This window comes from Acanthisitta chloris, unplaced genomic scaffold, assembly GCF_000695815.1.
Source record: "Acanthisitta chloris isolate BGI_N310 unplaced genomic scaffold, ASM69581v1 scaffold40789, whole genome shotgun sequence".
Lineage (NCBI taxonomy): Eukaryota > Metazoa > Chordata > Aves > Passeriformes > Acanthisittidae > Acanthisitta > Acanthisitta chloris.
This window is the reverse complement of record NW_008691627.1, coordinates 18,862-41,922: the sequence shown is the minus strand read 5'-3', so window position 1 is coordinate 41,922 and position 23,061 is coordinate 18,862. Positions and strand designations below refer to the sequence as shown.

The following is a 23,061-nucleotide window of genomic DNA, read 5'->3' as shown; positions in this document are numbered from 1 at the left end:
TCCCTCAGCAGATACTGAGCAGGATCTGTACAATGCATTGCAGTCAGTTAAGATGCTGCAAAAGGACCTGTAGGCCTTATTTAAATGCACACCATTTTATGCAATCATTAAATAACCAGCCACTAAAAGCATAATAATCCATGTGCCCTCTTCTGTCCCCTCTGAAAAAATTACACGTACATAGTGATAACTTGTTAGGGATGCTGACTGCTTTTCTTTTCTCACTTCCACTGTAAACCTCATGAAATTACTGTGATTTTTCCTTATTACTTACTGACTTGAGCCTGGCTAAAGTTTAGGGATGAGTGAATGGAGAGTCACTAGAAATACTTTTTCCTGTCAAGTATTCTTTGTCAGTTAATGGAAACTAATGTATGTTTTCTCCTAAAAGAAGATAATGATCTCTTAAGTGTTACTGCTTGGATTTGTATAGGAAATAGTGCTAATTCCTATGACACCCTTGCTTGATTTTCTGCTGGGGGAATTTTGTTTGTGGTTTTTTTGGTGTTTTTATTTTTTGTGCTTTAGGGTAGCACAGTCAGCTCTATGTTTTTCAGTCCATATCCTGTAAACTGAGGAGTAACAGCTGGTATATTTGCTATGGCTATAAAGGAGGAAGAAAAATTGTTAAGGATCAGAGTTTTTTAGGTCAGTGTGATCTGTTGGATCAGGATATGTAACTTCTGTCCCTTGACACTGTTGTTGTGCTATTGAAGAGTTTTCCTTCTCTTTGTGTTTTAGAGAGGTTTTCTTTGCAAAAATACACTCCAGGAATTTTTCTTTTATTACTTTGGGTTTTTTTAGTATTCTTCCTGTCCCAGTCTGTTATCAGTTCTCCTGCATTAAAATGTACTGTTTTTCTGTCCTTGGAATAAATTAATAGAAAAACTACTTAGCCATTGCTGGTTAGGAGTGTTCTTTCTTCCACTGGACATATACCAGTATCTTGAAGAGTATTTTTAGAAGATAGGAGAGGAGCCATCCATTTAACAAATGCACAGCTCCATTTACAGTCTCAGGCTGATTCCTAGCTAATTTGATCATAGCCACTTACAAATATTGCTTTTCCCTGGAACCAGTCTTGCACCTTCTTCATTATGCAGTTCTCTTGGGCAGCAATTAAAGTCAGATCTTTTGCTTGCTTCCTGTGTCTTTTGTCCATGTGCTGAAATGAGTGTAGATGTGGAAGCAAAGGAGAGCATGTTACAGGTGAGAGAAGTTGGTAGCAAGCCACTCTGGAATTACCCAGTGTTTCATTTGAGGAGTTCCTGAACTAAATAGCATTGTTAGGGAAATGGGGTGTTTTAGCACTTCCTCTCCTGTACCCCACTTTGAACTTGTCCAGTGAATCCTTTTGGCCTTTTGAGTGCTGCTGGTAGGAGTGGGATGTGAGTGCTTTGGGGTACATTCAAGAAAGAAAAGGGAACTGTCAGCTTGCTGTCCTCCAGCCCTTCTGTCCTTTCCATCTCCTCTACTTTCTTACTTCTGCAGGGGTCACTGGAAGGCAGATGACACTGCAGTATACTTTTGACCTTTTTACTTTGGTTGTTAATGCCTTGCTGTAGGGTCACATACAGGCACAAGTTTCAGGGTCCTTTGGCCTGCTTGTCAAAACACTCTGCAACTGGGAAAATAACCAGGGAAACAATTTTCTAGGAAGCATGGAACTGTAAAACAAGTAAGTTTGTAAATGTCCCCTTAACAAGGACAGAGGTATAAAGTAGTGTCCACACAGGTAATCTAGTTACTATTGAGGAAGACTAATAGTTATAGCATGAACTTGCTCATGGGGCAAGTCTCTTCACCCAGGTGTAGTCTCTGCTCCTAAGGCTGTGACATTGATGTGGTAATTGGTAGCTCTGTGGCCAAATTAACATCTATGGGGAACTTGAAAGGTACTTAGCATACAAAATATTGATTTCTGTATCATTGTTTATGGTCCTTTTTAAGTTAGATGATGCTCTTATGTTAGTGTTATTTTTGCAGTAGTTGCATTTACCTCCAAGTCTTTATTAGTTTTGAGTTCTTGCAAAAGTAATTTTTCAGCAAGCAAATAGGTTAGTGAGCTCTCTAGTCTTATTTCTGCTTTCAGCAGTTTCATATAACTCAGCTGTCATCTACAAGGGTAACTTATCTGGTAATAGCAATATTTTAATCTCTATCACCTCTTGAGTTTGGGAGGAGTCCAGTCAAATTGGGTTACCTACCATCACCTATAGTTTTTTCCACCACTGACTTAAAACCTTTGAAATAGGATCTTTCTCTTTGGATAGTGTTGTTAGGCAGTGTTAACTCTTCTCTCTTTGCCTCTGAGAGAGTCTTGTAATAGATATCCATGGGCTGCAGACATGGCCAGCCGCCACCCTTCATTTCAGGGACAGATTCATGCTGTTAAGCTTTGTACCAACCCATGAAAATACTGTGCCTGAATTCTTTTGCTAGAGCTGTGGGAAGGAACAGGATAATTTTGGTCTGAAAAAAGACATTCAGTTCAGGGACAGTCTAGTAATGGGATATATACAGAGGCCAGTAACAAATCTCAATAGAATCCATAGGTGGTACTGCAGCGAAGGCAAATAAGCAGGTAAAAATCCCTCAGGTTAGGAAACACCCCTAATACAAATGCTTTCCTTTGCTTGAGTCAGACCTGCACCTAGTGTGGGGAATAAGATCAAAACCAGCTGGAGCTGAGGAGGAGTATTGGAGTCTAACCTTGGATCCTTGTGGTGTGTCTTTTATTTTGCCCTTCCTGCATCTGCTGTCAGGTCCCTCAATTTGGGTTTGAGGCTCTGTAGGACTCCAATCCTGAAAATGCTGATGTCCACTGTCAGCTTGGCTGAAGTCTAGGAGATTACTGAGGACAATAATGATTAATATATGTAAGTGTTCACTGGGTCAATGATTAGTAACTCACTCCTGAATACCAGGTTGTAACTGCTGGTATGACATATGCAATTTTATAAACCACAGCCCCTTTGGGAAGACTTTGCCAAGCTTCTGTAAAACATTTACATAGTAGCAAGTAACTCTTTGACCGATAGAATTAACAAAGTCTAGTTTCTGCAATGTCTGCCTCCCATTATCCAGTGCTTATCCACGTTTTCTGTCTTTTGGGTAAGAAGCAGTATGTGTGCTGTCATGTACCAGCCAGCATGCTTAATGGCCATGACTGCTCAGCTTACTACTGTGTATTGGACATGAGGCATGCTTTTTCCTCAGGAAGGCTGTTAGAGTCTTCTACTCTGCTGTTTGTTTTCATCAGACATTTAGGAAATTTATGTTTTAAAGGCACTTATTTCTCCATCAAATACATCTATGTAATTGGATTATGGATTTAAAGTTATGTGTGGAAGACTTGAATAATGGCATAAATTATATTTTCTGTGGAAAGTCTTGCAGAATAAAAGATATAGGAGGCAACCTAAGGTAGAAAACTAGAACTGCTTCAACTTAAAAGTTATCCTTGATTCTTTTTGAGCACCTGCTTGTGATCAAAATCTTTTCTCTTGTTTGGAAGTCTCTAAAAGCTGGGAGGGAGTAATGACCCCCTGAGGTCCTTTTCAACCTGAATTAGTCTATGATCTTAGAGGGAAACAGCATTTGAGTTGCTAGAGTTCAGGGCCCATCTCACAGCTCTTTTCATGCCATGGGCTTCATAGCAGAGAGTTTCTCTTCCTCACAGGGAGCTACCCAATCCTTTTTCACACTTGATGAAAAGAAACACTTGGAAATACCAACAAAAATTTCTCCTGGTGCAGATGCAGGGAGTTTCCAGTTGCTTTTGTTGTGCCTGTTGCACTTGAGTTGCTGGGGTAAGCGAGCTACACTTCTTTGCATTCGTGCACTGCCTTTTCAGGAGTGATTCTGAGGAGCCCTGCAGAGATGTGAATCTCAGTGGTGGCACTGAACTGTGGTGGAGATTATTCTTCTCAGATTTGTTTTACAGATTATAGTTAAAGGTAGAAATCTGCTTTATAGACTTCTCTCTTGCTTTCAGTGTACACTGAAATTCTGATTTAATGACCTAAATGTAGGACCTGGAGCTTGAGGCATGCACCCATAAGACTTTTGTGTGAATCTACCTCTGGGTAAGAGCTCAGTTTTTCAGAGTTAAAACACAAATTTAGAAGCAGTGTTTTAAAGACCTGGTTTGTGTTGAGGTGTACAGTTCTGACAGACTTGTTCTGTTTTCCAGGTTTAAGGATTAATAACGATATTCTCTCCTTACGATTGATTACCTAATATTGTCTCCGTTTTGCGTTTTAGAAGCTCAGGGCTGATTAAAAGGTTCCAGATCTTGTTTTAGCTTGCTTTGCCATTTCTCCCTCTGTTATCAGGTGTTAGTTTGAATTATTACAAGCATTATCTTTTTAAAATGTTTATGAACTGTGAACAGAATTACTTGTATTGCCAGTGTTAAGTAGTGCTTTAAGGGGATATAGTAATTTTTTCCCCCTTGATTGTTTTGACCACTTGTACTTGAAGACTGACTTGTCTCAGATGTTTGCAGTTTTATGCTGGTATACATTTGGTTGTGCTGTTACAAATCTTGCAGCACAACCATTCATTGAAAAGGGTATTAAATTCATATCCTCTTTATTGATTTAGTGGTTGTGTATCTGAAGATATTGTCATGTGCTGGTTGTCTAGTCATAGAATCATTTAGGTTGAAAAAGAACTTAGAGATCATTGAGTCCAGCCATTAACCCAGCACTGCCAAGTCCACCACTAAACCATGTCCCTAAGCACCATATCTACACACCTTTTAAATACCTCCAGGGATGGTGACTCTACCACTTCCCTGGGCTGCCTGTTCCCATGTCTGATAACCCCTGGCTCAGAAATTGCATTCTGTATGTTTCTTGATTGCAAAAAATGTGTTTTACTTATTAAAATTTCTCCATTAAAATCAGGTCAAGCAAAGAGTAAGGTTTCAACACTACAACAAAAGTACCAATGTAAGTCAAAATGACAGTGTAAGACTAGCAAATGAAGACACTGATGAATACTATGCCAAGCATTCTCCATTTTTGTTTTGAGCTATTGTGTGCTGTAGCACAGCTCTGGCTTTGTGCACTGCTTCCATGAATATTAGCAAGCTTTAAAGGATTCATAATGAGTTTTAAAAGGAGAAAACTGTAGTAAAAATGTCTGATTCTCTAAATGTGTTTGTTTTGCCTGGAGGCAGAGTTAAAGTTGTATGAGTCCAGGACATTGGAAACTCCATTCTATTTTATAGATTTTTGGTCCTAAGCTTTACATGTTGTTGTTTCAATAACACTGTTACCAAGAAATTCATAGGCAGGTATGTAATTTTAGCAGTTCTTGTTTTTTAACAAGAAATTTCTTTTTTAGCAGTTCTTGCTTCATTTTAGCAGTTCTGTTTCTAAACAGTTTACTTTCACTGGGGCTTGGATCTAAGAAACTTGTTATGTTAGGTATAATAAATGTCCAAGTATGAGTGATAAAGAGGCCTCAGTTCTAAATGTGTTCCACACCAACATGGTATGGGTTTTTATGCACTCCTTATGGAGGACTTTAGCTGTTAAGTTCTGTTTTGCTGAAGACCTTCACCTTCAGTTCAGCTGTTCTTGGGTGGAGTGATTACATGGGGACCTGCATGACAGTTGCTAAAAGCAATGTAGTTAAAACTATAAAAGAAAGCTAACCAGGATTTTAACACATGGAGTAAAAACTGTTCTTTCTAGGAGAGAATCTATATATAACATAACAAAAGTGTACCTGAGTCTCTGATATTAGAAATGGCAAAATCAAGAAGGGGCTGAAGAGATATGCCCCTTGTCTTAGGTTAGAAATACAGTTTTCATTCTTAATTTACATTGTTGTGCAATTTAAGGGAGGTTTCATGTTTACTCTCTGCTGCTAACGTTAGAGACGTGGAGCTCTTGAGCAATGTGGGAGTGGACACACTTATGGAAACATTAGCCCTTTGCACATGCAACACAAGGTGGTACCATAGAAATTTCTTTAGAGATAAGAAGTAAAATAGAGAAGTGGGACTTGAATCCAGTGGGGATTAGTACTTTGACACTTAGTCAAAGACACTCTGACTTTAAATGTCTGAAAGAAACTTGCTCAAGGAAAGTAAATTTGATTACTGATATGGGGATTGGTGTGAATGCTTCTTTGGGATTATCATCCCTCAATGCTCAGCATTGGTTAAAGTCAACAAATGCACAAGAGCAAGTAGCACACAATGACATACAAGCATATTCAACTTCAAAGAGAAGGGATATTTTTGTTGTATTGTTTGTTTTTTGGTTTTATTTCTTCTCTCCCCACATGGAATTTATTGTAAGGATGTTGCAGGATCCAAAACTATGACTAGGTTCTGAAAGAGGTTAGACCACCTCCTAGAGGTAGGTCTACTGCTTCTCTCCCAAACATGAACATCCAGATGCAACCATTGCTCAGGAAGTCCTTTGTCGTCTGACTTCTAAGAACTGGTAAAGCATGCTAGAAAAACATTTACTCGTTTCAAGTCATAATTCTTTCTCAGTCGTTACCAGGTCCTGAGAGACACAACACTGGACTAGCTAGACTTTGGTACATTCTTGTGCTCCTAAGTAACTTGCTTGTCTGAATCAGTTCTGAGTTCTGTCCTGCAAGCAGGTCTGAAAGAGCCTAGAACTTTAGAAGGGAGTAACAGCTTTGTGTGTGTGTGTGTGTGCTTTGATATTGAATGTAACTTTTTCTACTGGAGTGATCTGGATTATTGATCTGGAACCAACTTTTCCTCTGTCTGGCTCAGCAATCCACCTCTTTTTTGTATAATAAGTTGTCCTGGCATCAGCAGTTATTAAAGTACATTGAATGCAAACCAGGAAAGATTCTGTTGAGAGCATTTTGATTTTTCTGTTTCCTGTTTTCATCTACACTGTGAGGCTGCCTTGAATGCTTTGAGTCTGTGAGAAGCTACTGCAGTCCACAGTTTTTCTTTGTGAATGCAGTTCCCAACCACAATCTGGCACACTGTTTATTTTTTATGTTTTTGGCGTGCTGTCTGGTTTTTATTTTCCCTCAGAGTCTAGATGCCGCTGATAGATTTGACCAAAGCAAATGGGGCTGACTGAGCCTTAAACTAATTTGCTGATCTAAGAATAAATTTGTTCAAGTAAATCATGGCCTCTCTGGATCATGGATTGTGAGACCTTCCAACTGTACTCACAGGAGGGAAATAGCTAATTGCTTCCAGAAGTTGAGAGGCAGGTGAGAGGGGATGGAAACCCTGCTCCTTTCAGTTCATAGGGATTCCTGGAGGAGGGAATCAGGATGGAGGAAGTGAGTTTAATCCTTCTCAAAAAATGCTTCTGTCATATTCTTACCTGTCACATAACACATGGATAAAACCTGTTGGAAGAAGAAAAAGTAAGGAATAAACAATTGTAGACAGCAGCATGAAACCTTTGAAAGCCAAGTCTGTATTCTGCAACAAAATCAAGGCAGGCTCTTGTACAGAGCCCTAAGCCATTTCATGGCTTGTTTATCTGTTCCTGTTGCTCTAGTATCTGAACAGAAAATGCCCTGTTCTTTAACCTAAATAGCATGAAGCTTGTCACTGAATCTATGGAAAGCCAAAGAGAAGTTACCTGCTGAAGGCTGTCTACTCCCTTTTGGTTTTGTGTGTGTGTGTGTGTTCTTTTGGTTTTGTTGTTTTTTAAAAAATGAAAGTACATTGCAGTAAATTATGACATGGGTTATCGAGGTAGTTGTGGCACTTCCATGAGAGTCAGTTTGACCAGCTTTGTCCACCTGACTCTAGCACACAACTTTGCTGCTTCTTCTCTGCCTCTCCTTCCAGCTGGAGGATGGGTCAGCTGGAGAGCAGTGGGAACAGAACAGGCTGTGTCTGAGAGCACCTGGCTGTAGATAGATGCAGTACAGCTGCATGGTAGAGCTTTTTCTCCCTAAACAGGTGCTCAGTCTCTGTGTATGAGGCATGGTAAAATGACAAAAGCACTCCCGTTTCACACCTGAACTTGGATGCTTGCCAGGAGACCAATGCTACTGAGAAATTTTGCCATGCTCCAAGTAGCTGTTCTGTCAGACTTGGAAGTAGGGTTGTGCTCCCTTCTCTGAAAGGACTTTCTCAGGAAATGGGGTAGGGTACAGAGGTTTGCCTAGACAGGTAATCACAGTGAGGCATCAATTCCAAAACAGCTACATCATGGAACAATGTAAATCCCATTGAAGTGTATGTTTTACAGAACAGCATTCTAGTATTTTGCTTTGTACTTACTGGTGCTTCAGAAACTTACGATGAAATCTGAAGAGGAGGTAATTGCTCTTTTGAATCTTATGAATCCTGAAACCACCTGTGCTTTCAGTGTTGTCTGTCCAGTTGCACTGTTATAACATTTTTCTCTCTTTTTGTTTTGGAAGGTAAAGAACGAAGAAGAATTTATTAAGAAACTGGACTGCAGTCCTGACCAGCATCTAAAGGTAGTGTCCATCTTTGGGAACACAGGGGATGGCAAGTCTCACACCCTTAACCACACTTTCTTCTATGGCCGGGAAGTCTTCAAGACGTCTCCAGCCCAAGAGTCTTGCACAGTTGGAGTCTGGGCAGCGTATGACCCTGTCCGCAAAGTGGTGGTGATTGATACAGAGGGTCTCCTGGGGGCCACTGTGAACCTGAGCCAGAGAACACGGCTGCTGCTGAAGGTCCTGGCCATCTCTGACCTTGTCATCTACCGTACTCGTGCTGACAGACTCCACAATGATCTCTTCAAATTCCTTGGTGATGCCTCGGAGGCTTATTTAAAACATTTCACCAAGGAGCTAAAAGCTACCACAGCCCGCTGTGGCCTAGATGTTCCTCTGTCAACTTTGGGTCCAGGTGTCATCATCTTTCACGAGACTGTGTACACCAAGCTCCTGGGCTCTGGTGAGTAGGCAGTAAGAAACTGAATTACAATGTGATAAACACTGTCTATAAATTATCAGGTTGCATTGAAAATTCAGCATTCTTTACTACTATGTAAAAGATGTGGTTCAGGTTTCACTTTAACTTGTTTCAGTCTGGGAACCAGGCTGTGGAATTAGAAGAGCATTCCCTGATGGTGATCTGACTATTCCAGATCAGCTAGAATAATCCTCTTAACCAACTGGACATTGGCACTGACTGCTCATGAGTTTGGCCAGCCACTGGAGGGGTCATCATACAAGATATTGAGTATGGGTGATATGTCAGGCAAAGATGAAAACTAAGACACCTTGGGATTTTTTTTCAGGAATATGTAGTATCTTGTTGCAAAACAATCACAAACTAAGATTAAGTTCTATCTAGAAACTGGGAGGAGCAAGAATAATGGCATTGATGAACTTCACTCTACTTTTTAAAATTCTGTGGAACAACATCATTGTGAGGCTGGTGTGAGGTTGGAACTGAAGTTGTGGTGGCATGGAGCTGATGGTTTGACATAACCTTTTTCTCTGCGAGTATCTGATATGGCCAAAGGAGCAACCTGACACATTATTATTCCCAGAACTCTTCAGTGTTCTTCAACAGTACTTTTAACTTGGCTCATGTAATACTGGATTATGCATATTTAAATTGTGTATTTTATTTGTATGTCTGAGTGAAATGCACTGTCCTATGTAAGTCATGACATGTTTTGGTTTTGATCTAAACTTTTTCTCATTTTTTGCATGTTTCAAAGGACATGATGAAACCTTTCTTTGTTCTGTCTGTTTGTGGGGCTTTGTTAAGTAGCAGCCCTAATTAATTGTCCTGCAGTGCTTGAGGCTCAGTCCTGCTGTCTGTGAACATCCAGGACTCTTCTGCTGTTAATATCACAGCAGCTTCTGGCTGGCCCTCATTTTGATTTGGGCTTTTCTAACCAGTGAGGTCTTGAGGAACTTGGCATTCTTTCTGGATATTATTAGAGTGACTTAGTAACCTTTAACTTACCTGCCAAGGCAGTTCCTTTTCTTACATACTAATTTGCTGATTAGCAATTCAGAGTTTCATGTAGTTGTTGACATTTGGTGTTTCAGCAGGTTGACTTTAGTGACCCATAATGACAGTTGCACCTGTATGCAAAGTCAGGGTAGTAAAAAAAAAATTTTTTTTTGCATCACTTCTGATCACAGTAGGAATCAGAAAGAAACCTCTTGGCACGTGGATTTGCAGAAAACTGTAAGCATCTGTCTCAAGGGATAATTGAGATAAGAGTGTTTATATAGTTTTAGGACTGGGAAGAAGGGGCCTTCTTTATTCTGAAATGTACTTGGAAGTAGACAGAAGAATATGGTTGGGTCTGTGGAGTCTGACCTGATGTGGCCAGTTCTGGAGTGCTTCAGCACATACAAAGGGTTGATAGAGGCTCAGTCTTCCCTGCTGCAGTGTTGGCACAGAGAACAGGCAGCCCATGCGGAGGCTCATGTCCTCCACTGATCAGGTGCTAGGACTGGATATACCAAGTTATGGTCTGGTGAGAAGAACTAACAAGTGTTCTGATATGGAGTTTCCTTGTATTATGTTCTAAACTGCTCTGTAACCTGGATATTTGTGTTTCCAAACCTAGATGTTTCTGGTTTTACCTCAGGAACTTGGTCTTAGAATCTAAACCTCTGTTTCACAAAACAGAGACTGCTTTTGGAAACAGTTTGTTTCTTTTCCTTGTTTTAAAATATAGCAATAACTGCATTCCAGATGTATTAGAAGATTTAATTAGGAAAACTAGGACTATATTGCATATGAAAGCACTAAGAAATTTAAATATTTTAAACAATCAATTGTTTATATACTTGCTGATATTATTTTATATACAGATCATCCTTCTGAGGTTCCTGAGAAGCTCATCCAGGATCGGTTTCGGAAGCTGAGCTGTTTTCCTGAGGCTTTCAGCTCAATTCACTATAAGGGAACAAGGACATACAATCCTCCAACAGATTTCTCTGGACTTAGGCGAGCTGTGGAGCAGCAGCTGGAGAACAATACTACTCGGTCACCTAGACAGCCTGGGGTTATCTACAAAGCACTAAAAGTAAGTGGAGAAGAGTTTGTCAGTCTTTATTTGTATCGCTGTTGCTAGTAACTCAGTAACACATGTACCAGTGATGCAGACTTGCAGATATCTGGATAAAGAAGATCTTCCATGAAGAGGATAACTTTGTGTAACTTTGAAATGAACAAACACCTTAGCAAAGACCGCGAAGGGTCACAAAATACTGAAGAGCAAAACAGAGCAAAATCAAAAAAACAACCAGGAAGAATAAAGTAACTGGTGCTGTGGGTGACAAGCACTAAATGACAGTGATTTACAAAGAGAAGGCTAAGAGGGAGTTTTTTAATGATATGCCTAAAGTTGGCCTCAGCACAAGAGTAGGCAATGAAAGAGACTTGCAGGGAATTAATGATTGGCAAAACGTAGCACTGAGTGTAGTGTAACCCAGGGGCCCAGGAGGCAAAAAGGAAGGAGATGTGTTGGTAGCTAGGGAATAAGGTGGGATCAAGCCAAATGATGTATTACTTCAGAGCAAGTGATTTTCTTAGATGGTTCACTTTGCTCGGATGTCAGAGGGATTTCTGTGTCTTTAAATTTGCAGTCTGTCCTACAAGTTATCACACACTGCTACCACTACCTGATTAACATCATCTTTTCATTGGCCTGAAGAGCACAGCTGTTGTCAGGGTGAGAGGGGCTGGGGCATATCTGCACAAGAAGGTGGTGTTAGCAGTCTTTTCTGATGTTAGTCACAGCTGTTGGAACAGATAATTCTGGCTGCTCTGTATTTGGGGTAGCTGAAGCACAGAGGGAAGTATCAGGGTGGCATATATGCAGTTCCTTGCATTAAGAAGCAGACGGGCAACAAGGGGAAAGCAGTTGGAGTGGTTAATTTCAGTTTAATTTGTAGGACTTTATTGCAATAATCAAGTAATCTGATTTCAGATATAGCTGCTAGTATACTTAAATTCATGTGCAGTAGAGCATTTGCTGTGTTCAGGTCACTACTGACTACAAATTAATTTTTTTGCTTCACTTACTGAGGCCACAAGGGTTGCTAGAGATCTATTGTCCGTTTCCTCTACCTTTTGAATTCATTGGCCAATATTAGGCAAACTTGAGAAAGATTTTAAAGCCAATTTCTTTGAAATTCTGTGAAATCAAATGTCTACATAGAGATCTTATCTGAGGGAAGCTGTGATGAGAGGCATACACAAGTCTGTGTGTATGTGCAGTCAACCCTTCTTAGACAGCAGAGACACACCCACTCCACCTACCCCCAACCCTGGGAGGGGAGGGAGAGGAAGAGAAAGGCAGGCAGCCACTATATTAGCCTCAGCTGTAGGAAGGGTTTCAGTTATACCTCATGCCTTCAGAGTTCTCCATCAAGAAGGACCATAGCCATTTGCTTTCTTCCGGTGCTTTTTTTTTTCCTAAGCATAAAACACAAATGAACTGGAAAAGTTAAGTGAGTCAAGGCTAAGGACTGACTTATCTAAGAATAGATGCTCCCAGGAAAGTGTGCAAATCCCTTTGTCTCAGTTTTGCATTTCACCAGAGAAGAATAGTTGTTCAAGAGGCCAGAGGAAAGCTCAGGACAGCACTTTCTGAGCTGAGAGGTGAAGAATGTGTCCTCATGTACTATGAGAAATAATCCTCTGAGTTTCCTTTGGGAATTTTCCAGAATGCAAAGCCCTTTTAGCAAGCACCCTGCTATTTTGGGCGTGGATTTTGTGCACAGAGGTGGATGCAACCACCCATTTCTACTACAAAATTCAAAGCAGGGACAGAAGGAGAAGAGTAAGTATCTTACAAGTATTCAGTTCACTTCCATACAAGTGCAGGATTGTCTTCTTGGTTGATTTCCAATCCTTGTCTTGGTTTCTGGGTTAGTCAGACATTATTTGTTAGCTGTGTCCTCTCTTGCTGCCTGTCCCTCCAGTAGAGGAATCCATGCTTTTCCTTGCAAAACCTTTCGTAAAATGCCTTCATTGCTCTCAATCCCTTACCAGTTCATTCTTTTCTGTTTGACAGGCTCTAAGTGACCGGTTCAGTGGGGAGATCCCTGATGACCAGATGGCTCACAGCTCTTTCTTTCCAGATGAATATTTCACATGCTCCTCTGTGTGCCTCAGTTGTGGGTAAGTAGCTGAGAAATGCTCCTCCATCCTTCTCGAGGACAGTGCTGCCCTGGTCTGCAGCCACAGAACATAAAGTTTCTGTGACATCTTCACGTCTGACATCATCTATCCTCAGCTAGTATTTTCAGGCAGAATTAGCTTGAAATTCAGCTCTTATGTGAATTGGACAACTGTTATTGCTGCGTACCAGCTGGATGCATGGTCTTTGCCTACTCTATTTTTGTGCATGCCCATGAGTCTGTTCTGCCCAAATCTTTTCCCAAATGCATACAGGACAGGAAGGAAGGAGTGGCTAAATAAATCCCCTGAAATTTCGTATTATGTTTTCTTCCTGCCATTTTTATTACCTAAACAGTATAAATAATCCTAAAGCATACATCATGGACTGGGGCTGTGTTCAGTGACTAGATCTAGGTGGAGCTCCAGATTTGTTTAGAGCTTGGCCCAAAGATTGAGCCTGGAAGGGCAGTAGATTGCAGTCAGTGCTCTGAGTCTGTGAGAGCACGATGTGGCTGTTAATGCTTCTGGAAACATTTTTTCTCAAATGTGTTTTCATTAGAGAATTTCCAGCAACTCCTTGTACAGACTACACTATTAACTCTGTCCAGGTCAATTTCCAAACTTATTTAGTCCTCTCTAAAACTCTCTGTTGAATTTCAGTTGGCCACACTGATAATTTTCTGCAGCAGACTGTTGTGTGGTGCTGCTTTGTATGTAAAACTGTTGCTACACCTCCTTCTGAAGAGCCTGTCTTTCAGTGATAAATGATGTCATTGCTGTATGTACAGTTGTGAAAATGGTTTGAGGGTACAACATCTACACAAATGCAAGATAGTAGTAAAAATGAAATCTGGGTCCTGTATTTAATAGCAACAACTCATAGTTTGCTTTTACATACTCAGGTGTGGCTGTAAGAAGAGCATGAACCATGCAAAAGAAGGAATCCCTCATGAATCCAAAAGTCGATGCAGGTATTCTCACCAGTATGATAACAGAGTCTACACTTGCAAGGTGAGTAGTGATACAAGAACAAGGTCTGAAGCATGAAAAAGGAAAGGATGACCCAGTAAATGAGGAATATCACAGACATGTGCCTGTTTTTTCTTCCCCCCTTTTTTTTTTCTTCAAATGTCAGAGGTGCTCATGGCCTTGACAAGAAAAATTGATCCTCATTGAGCTTGTATTTTTGCTTGGAGAGATCATCACCTCTGCGTGTCACTTTGTAGCTAAGCTGTGAAGCCAACTGCTCTTAACCTTCTGCATGTTTGATGTGATTACTCTTCTTATTTGCTTATGCCTATTGCTTAGTATTAGCCAGTTTTTTCTGAAGGGTGTGTGCAGAAGACGTGAAAACTTGTGGCTACCATCATGATCTTTATTGACGTAGAAATATTTCCCTGATGTCATTATTGATAGTGGGTTTGGTTTTGCTGTGTTTTTAAATTAATTCTGAGGAGTGCTCCTTTGCTGTGGACACCGCTGTATGTCAATTCTAAGCTTTAGGTGGCCAAACAGTTGCAAGACCTAGATGTGGATTCCCAAGAATGCAGGTTTAATTGAGCCTTTATGTTATAGGCCTGCTATGAGCGAGGGATGGAGGTCAGCGTGGTGCCAAAAACCTCTGCTTCCACTGACTCACCTTGGCTGGGCCTTGCCAAGTATGCCTGGTCAGGGTGAGTACTGCAGCTAAGATCTCTGTTCTCTGTTGCCTCTGTGCTGCCTGGTGCACTGGACTTCAGTGCTTTCAGGTTACCACTGAGGTAACCTGTCTTACTCTTCTGCAGATACGTGATCGAGTGCCCCAACTGTGGGGTGGTGTACCGCAGCCGACAGTACTGGTTTGGCAACCAGGATCCTGTCAACACTGTAGTGAGGACAGAAATTGAACATGTCTGGCCAGGGGTGAGTCTGCATAAGATTGCTGGATAATCTTTGTGTATGTGTGCGGCCATGCACATGTTAGTTTGTTGGTTCTGGACACTGATGGAGTAAATGGATTGGCTCTCATTACAGCTGGTCCCTGTCTCTGCTATTTGAAAGAACCTTTGCATGGGCCTTCAGTCATCTTTTGCCTATCTTGAAATGGCTGAGTTGCCAGTTTGTTAACACTTTTTGTTTATCCACCTACCTCTGTGTTTTAAAGCAGGACTAGTCAATTTTTTTTCTCTTGATTGTCCTCCAGTTTAACAGGAGCAATGGGTTTTAGAGCTGTCTGCATCTAAAAAAAAAGGTTTCCATGGTTTTATTCTCAAATGAGTATCTGTTTCATTCCAGACTGATGGATTTCTGAAAGACAACAACAATGCAGCCCAGCGTTTGTTGGATGGCATGAATTTCATGGCTCAATCAGTATCTGAACTTAGCCTGGGACCCACAAAAGCTGTGACCTCCTGGTTGACAGACCAGATTGCCCCAGCTTACTGGAGACCCAACTCTCAGATCCTGGTAAATAGCAGCTGCTGTAGAGAAATGCTTTGCATAGTTAGAATCCTTTTTCCCCACCCTTTAAGTAATGTAGTATTTTGCAAATTCCAAATGCTTCTTATTTTACTGCAGCAAGCCCTTCTCCTACAATTTTGAGAAAATAGAAATGCTTTCAGCTCTTTCCATTCCTGACTTAGCCCTGCTAAAGAAACTGTTTCTCCCTATTCTTTGTGAGCTCCTCTCCCAGTAGGATCACAGAAAATTCTAGCTTGCATGGACTTGCTCTTCAAAGCAAAGAATCATCATCTTAAATCTGGCTACTGCAGTTGATAGTACTATTTTTATAGATGCAGAGATTGAATTCTGGTTTCATATCAGATGCAAAAAGCTGGCCCCAACAGTTCCACTAGGAAAGGATTCCCTGTGTCTCTCAGGAAACAGGTGGTTCTTCAGTGAAAACTACCTTTTGAATTCTTACCTCCAACAAATATCAAATATCCACCATTCAGCCCTGTATGGTGTGGCTGTGTTTATTTGTGACTGTGAATGAAGGGATCACAGCAATATATTGGCTTAACTGCTGTACACCTACCTGTCTGTATCACTTCCCTAGGGTAAAGTTATGGGGCTGGTGGCACCCAAGTCTTGGGTGTAACTATATTTTTCACAATTTCAGTCTGAAACTTGCCATCTGGGCTTCTGCTCTCTCTTTTTCTATTAAGGAAGATCAAACTAACGATTTTTCTTTCTATGTGGTTCTGATTAGAGTTGTAATAAGTGCAACACACCTTTTAAAGACAATGACACCAAGCACCACTGCCGGGCGTGTGGAGAGGGTTTCTGCGACGGCTGCTCTTCCAAGACCCGCCCAGTGCCTGAGCGAGGCTGGGGACCAGCACCAGTGCGCGTGTGTGACAACTGCTATGAAAACAGGGGCATCCAGTTAGGTAATTTTGGGTTGATTGTGACAGAATTATCCCTGGGCGATAGCCTGAGGTCTTTGTCTCTGATTTCTGGATCACAGCCGTTCCCACTGGGTGTAGGCAGTGTTGTTCAAACTGGGCTTCCATACAGTTTTTGGCAGGAAGGCTCAAGAGCTCAATGTCTTTTGGCAGAAAGGTGATCCTTTCAATGAGCTACCAGATACCTGACCCCCTGACAAAATTGATTTCTAATTGTATCTCTACTTTTTGTTTTTTCCAGCAACTGCTGGTGGTCTGGTGCTAGCATCAGAGCAGGGATGATGCTGTTTTAGCAGACTGTATTTTGTCTGTTACAGCTCAAATGAAAACTCTGCAATCCAAGATTGGGGATGTGGGAGAAAGGCTGGGGAGAGACTCCAGCCTGCCTTTTGGGTTTGCTGCTGGTTTTTGCTAATGTAAATTAATTGAAAATTGGCAGAAATTGTGGTGGACTTAGGTGCTGAGCTCTTCACTCTTGTGTCACACAGATGTGGCTGAGCTGCCTTCAGATGAGGAAGGAGGGACACTTATTGCCAGGAAGGTGGGAGAGGCTGTGCAAAATACACTTGGAGCAGTGGTGACAGCCATGGACATTCCCTTAGGTGAGCTCTGTTTGGTTCTGATGGATTTTTTTTGTCTAAAGGCATTTTTGTTTTCAAAGAGTAAAACTTCTGATTAAACTTCAAGAATTTGTGTGACGGACTAGCACCTCTGCTATGATGCCACTGTTGGCTGAGAGTTTTCCAGTCCTCTACACCTCTTCTGCTTGATGTTTCCTCTTGGTTTTCAGCACATTGTTTCTGCAGTTCATGCTTTCTCTTTTCTCCCTTTTGTGCAAATCTCTGTGCACCAAGCTGTGAATAATTCATACTCCTCTGATGCGTCACTGCAGTGACCTTCCAGTTGGAGTACCCTAAAGACTGGCCAATTAGGAAGCATTTTAGCAGGTTTGGTTTTATTCCAGAGAATTTGAGTGCCTTTCAAGTGTATTCATGGGTACTGCTGGCACTTGGTACTTCTGCAGGGGAGGGCTGAGAATTTGGAGCTGTCCAGTCTGGTAATGATGGGGAAGTAATCAGTAATGTGATCTTTAATGGTGAGCTTAGTGCAGTGAAATGTTTGCTGCTCTTTCATGTGCTGGGTGGCAGTTCAGGTATGTCAGCAAACATTTCACGTTTGAATCTTCTGTTGTTGGACCTGACTTCCTACTCATTGCACAGATCATTGTTCAACTGCTTTGCCTACAGCACATCCTGCCATCAGCTTTGTGGGTATTTGCTCTCTGACTCAATGAAAGGCAGAATAAATCTTTCTCAGTTTGGACAGTACATACATTTCTGAGTATTTGGCTTGGTGACTGTGGTTTTTTGGCCACAGCTGAAACTGAAGGTAGGAAAAGCAAGTGTCTCAACCACTGGAAAAGTCTGAGTAAGGGAAGATGCCACCATTTAAGGAGAAGCAGTCTGTCCCTCTGAGGAGAGGCAGAATGTGGGAGAATGACAGAATGCCATAAACGGCTGCCTGTTGCACTGGAGTATTCTGTCATAGGGCACCTACCCATTAGTGGCAGTGATGTGATTTGCAGTTGGTAACTTCCAGTGGAGTACATTCTTGATATGCTCATGTTCACAGATTATTTTCTTCTCCCTCTTTCTCATCCCCCCACCTCACTTTCTCCTTAGGTCTGGTAAAAGATGCTGCCCGCCCTGCATACTGGGTACCAGACCATGAAATCCTGCACTGCCACAATTGCCGGAAGGAATTCAGTATCAAACTCTCCAAACACCACTGTCGGGCCTGTGGCCAGGGATTCTGTGACGACCGCAGAGGGGTTCCCTCCCGCGGATGGGATCACCCAGTCCGAGTTTGCTTTAACTGCAATAAAAAGCCTGGTGACCTTTAACCCCAGGCTCTTCTCCAGATCTTTGCAATTCCTTATGTTCTCAGGGTTACAAATGAAGATATCTGGTCTCCCTTAAACCTTTTAACCTGTTGCAGCCAGAGTGCATGTTTCCAGTTTCTGGCCTCCTCTCGTGTTATATCCATCTTGGAACGCTGGGAATGAGCTTACATTCAGCCTCTAGGTTTTAATTTCAAATTAACTGGGAAAGGGAGGGAGCTCCCTTGTAAATGAGAAAACCAAATCCAGTGTATTTTATTCCAATAAAAACCCCCCCATATATATATATATATCAACTATATATAATTTAGTATATTAAGAATACGGTTGGCTAATGAAGCTTTGAGTATTCCTAGTTCAAATGATGGATGGTGTTGTTCTATACTATACTGGATCAGACTTATGGCCTTCTAATTCTTCTTCTGGAATGTCTTGCTGATCTTAATGTCCTGTGAGGAAGGTTTGGACTCTGTGCTGCCAGGAAATCTCCAGTGTTGATATATGAATTACACCTGGTAATTCAGCCAACCCTACATTTGGAGGTGTTGTCCTTCTGGCCATGGAAGATTAACTCCAGATTTATTAGCAAGTTTGTTTGAACTGTGATATAAGCAATGGTCTTGCAGTGCAAGAGGTATCAAATTGAAATAGATCCCCTGGTTGAGATCAGTAGAGCTCTGAAAGGTAAAGCAAATCATATGGCACGAGGCAAAGTGTTCTGATTTTGCCATTTCAACTTCAATAATAGATCAAAGGGTAGCAGGGTTTTGCTCTCCCTGACAATGTTTTCACGTACTCAGGTTTTCTTCAAGTTTCTCTGCCAGATCATGACAGTTAAAAGTTTTGTTCAGAGCAGAACAAGAGAACAGGTTCTGTAGGCAATTCTGAAATATGAAGTTTGATTTGTTTGGGTTGTGATGACTTTTTCCCCTTTTTAAGTGATCCTGTAGTCTTTGAAGCCTCTGTGTTCTCAGATGTGGTTGCATAGAAACTGCACAGATTTGACTTATCTTTCTTCTAGTAATATGAACTTACAACTCAGCCTGGAAAATGGGAACCTTTCTTCTTTGCTCCTAGCAACTGGCACTCAGTGGACTTCATCCTTTTATCAAAGGACTGCAGTGAATTCGCTGATTTTATTATCAAAAGCACCACTTAACCTGACTTACACTGTCTTGTACTGTGGATTTGTGGTTCCAGTTATAAGAAGTAAGAGACCATTATGGATTAAACTGCCTAAAATTCTCCCTTCTCGGCTTACATAGGCAAGAATTCTTCCACCACATGAGAGTTGCCTCCTCTTGGAGTGGCTGGAGTTTAATGCGGTGTCCTGGAACTGTGGTATTTTTTCCCCAGCTTATTAAATGTGCTCTTGTGTAGATGAGTGACCAACACCCTGTTTTAAGACTGTATTATTAAATTAACTGCTATAAAGGACTTTATCTTCTGAACAAGCGTACTGACTTTCCTTGTAAACAAGCGATTCTCACTTTGTCTGTGAAAGAATCACTCAAAAAAGTGGTTACCCCTTCATGACTACATCCAGCTTACACAAGGAAGTAGACTTAGAAGATGTTCCAGGACACCTTCGGTACTGGCCAAGTTTACTGGGGACTGTCTAATGTTTTTGTAAGCAAGAGTCTGCCATAAACTGACAATTGTCCAAGGGAGGGCACAAGTAGGTAGAAATCCTCTCTTAAAAAGCTATTCTGTACATCTAGCATAATTCTGTCCTTCAAAGTATTTTTTATTTTTTTAATGGGTGAGCAATGTGTTCTTGGTTTGTAGGCTGTGCCCTGTGTGCTGTTTATGCATGTAGCTTTACTACCATGTTAATGCACAAAGAGAAAGCAGCCATGACATTCCTTGTATAAAATCTTCAGCATCGGTTTCAACAACTTGTCTGATTTTTTTTTTCCTGATCACAGCCAGAATTCCTACTCAGTCAAAAAGAAAATGTTGTCTAAACATTTTTAGTATATATGTGATCTTAGTAACTTAGCAACCTGTCAGTATCAGAGTCCATGCTTGATTGATTGTCCTGAAGCTGAATCTTTTATGCTATTTCTCAACAAAGCAAAATCTTACATGGTGCTTAAACTGCAGCAGGCTTGGTGTTACTCTTTCTGGACAATGTGGAAAGGTGTATTGGGGATCTTTGTTTTCCAAATTGAAAAAAAAAAATCTGTAAGGTTTAAGTTCATTGCTGTTTTCTGTACAGAAGGCTTTTAATTTTCCTGGTAGTATTTGGTGCTGTGAGTACACAGTATAGAACATGGTTATTAAATGGCTTAGCTATTTAAAGGGGGGTAGATGTATATTTTAGCAGAGCTCAATGCTATCTGGTATTAACACATTAGGATTCATAGCAGAGCCCAGTGCTATTTGGTATTGACACCTTAGGCTTCAATAAACAGAAGAGCTGTAGAAGATGTTTGTGGACAGAGAGCTCTACAGGAAACTTAAGTGAAGGAAATGGAAATCCTGAAAAAAAAATCACTAAAGCAACATTGGAGCATGTTATGCTTGGGGTGGGACTGAGTAGAAACCTAACCAGAGTGAGTCTTTGCAAAACCTGTCAAAAGTTAACAGGAACCTTGCTGGAGCTCTGCAAAAGCAGAAACTGTTTCTTAATGGCAGTATGAGACAGATCCAACAATAATGCAACTCCTGTGTGAAAAAATGTTGTCTATTGTGAAAAAGTCTTGCTATTTTCAAGGGCAGGGGTAGGAGGGGACTCTATTCCAGGAAATTTCTAGAAGATCACTATGTGTGTTTTACCAAAGACAAATTAATTATTTACCATGGAATTGCAGTTAGTCAAGATGACAACATGTGCCTTGAATCAACTGACGTTCACTGTAATGTTAATATTTTCATAGTTAAAATTGGCACACCATCTTGGTAGGATAATGAATTCAGTTGGTCTGAGACGTGACATGATAAAAGCATGTTCTGAGTTACAGATTGAAGTAGACTGATGTAAACTGCTTGCCAGAAAAATTATGTCAGATTGATTATTGGCAGATCAAGCAGCCTCTGCACCAGTTCTCATTAGGAAATGCTATGGAAAACATCGAGTAAAATAAGAATCATGTGAATTAACTGATATGCAAAGATGTGTGTCCCAGTGTAAAACTAATTCCTCACCACAAAACAAGCCTATATTTGCAGAGGAAAAATGTCTGATATGATTGCTCTGTTCTGACAGATTTATTTCCATTGTGGGTATGTATGGAAATTCAGCATGAAGATTCATCTTCAAATAGGTGATGTGGGTTTTCCTCTCATTCTGTGAAGCAGATATATGTGACCTTCATATAGATGTGCACACTTGGAGTCTCTACCCAAAACCTTTAGGCCAATCTTGGCTTCAATGTATGCCAGGTGCATGTTGCACCTGAGAGTTGCAGCTAGGGAAACAGATGGCAGAACAGCATAGCTGCAAGATGTAGCTATTGTTCAGGGTAGCACAGGCTCTAACATGTAGCTACTTGCACAAGAAAAACTGCTTTGTCTTTCATTTCCCTGCCCCCTGCACGAGTTTTCCTGTTCACTGCCCTGCCCAGTTCCTTTCAGGTGAAGTTACAGTTGCTGAAGTTGGCCAAGGTATCATATGTGTGCCTGTCTGTGTCCCTTGTGAACTGGACCTTTGGTTGTGTTCTGGAAAACACGACAACCCTCGCTAGCTTTTGATGTTCATGAGAGTTTGTGGAAATAAATACCATTATTGTTAGATCTGCCTTGCATTTATGCTAGTTGTCTATGTGCTGTGGCTATGCTGAGACATTCACAAGTGCCACTGATGCTTTTGGAGCCTGAAATTTACCATTGCTGGACTCTGGCTTCCCACCTGGTCATACAGACTTTTCTTCACGTTTTTGCTTTCAGCATAATCAGCCCAATTAAGTTTAACTACTAATATCACTCTGTTTTTCAGCCTCTCATTTTCATGTTTGATTTGTCAACTAATCTTGTCAGTCACTGTAATGCCACATATTGTGGCATTGTCCTTGCATTTGATTATCACTGGTGCCTGTAATATAATTTGGCACCAACAGATGTGTCTTTGCCTCCTGAGAACAGAGAGTGATTTGGACAAGTGATAGAACTGTCTGGTTTTTGTCATCTGAATCCTGTCCCCACCCCCTGCTTTAGCTAAGCACTTTCATGGTAAAGCTATGTTGACATATATATTGTCAGTCACAGCACATAGTAGGTGACATTTTATGACACAGTGTGTCATAAAATGTATTTGTAGTGCAGGCATATCAACAATGAAATCACGGCAATGCCAAAATAAATAAAAACTTACTATGAGGGCTTTCAAAATCAACAGGATAATGTGATGAAGACCAAGCTGAAGTAGAATGGCAGCTAGTCAGTTATCTTAAGCCAAAATAAAAGTGCATTCAGCTTTTTAACTTCATTTTTGTTGGTGGTAACTCAAGCAAAAAAATTAAGTGATACAATACCACTTATATACATAGAAGTCCTCACGTAGGAAATGTCTCAATTGTGGCATTACAGAAATTCTAATTTCAAGAATGGCCAGAGATTTTGAAACACACTGATTTCTTACGTTTTGAAAAGCTGGTTAAATCTTTCTGGTTCTGCTTAAAAGGCAGTTTCTCAGCAGCACTGGAAAGAAGCAATAGTGT

General features: G+C 40.9%; 1 protein-coding gene across 1 annotated transcript in view; it reads left to right on the top strand.

The window, feature by feature from the left end:
• ZFYVE1 (zinc finger, FYVE domain containing 1) overlaps positions 1-18,670 on the top strand; it is a gene marked incomplete at its 5' end in the record, with an annotated part of 22,958 nt that extends 4,288 nt beyond the window's left edge. Inside the window, 10 exons of the mRNA XM_009082290.1 lie at positions 8,404-8,908; positions 10,798-11,012; positions 13,008-13,114; positions 14,017-14,125; positions 14,690-14,787; positions 14,899-15,016; positions 15,389-15,559; positions 16,305-16,485; positions 16,989-17,102; positions 18,183-18,670. Of these exons, the coding sequence (XP_009080538.1) occupies positions 8,404-8,908; positions 10,798-11,012; positions 13,008-13,114; positions 14,017-14,125; positions 14,690-14,787; positions 14,899-15,016; positions 15,389-15,559; positions 16,305-16,485; positions 16,989-17,102; positions 18,183-18,403 (1,839 nt within the window). The remainder of the gene's footprint in view (positions 1-8,403; positions 8,909-10,797; positions 11,013-13,007; positions 13,115-14,016; positions 14,126-14,689; positions 14,788-14,898; positions 15,017-15,388; positions 15,560-16,304; positions 16,486-16,988; positions 17,103-18,182) is intronic.
• Positions 18,671-23,061: the final 4,391 nt, after the last annotated feature.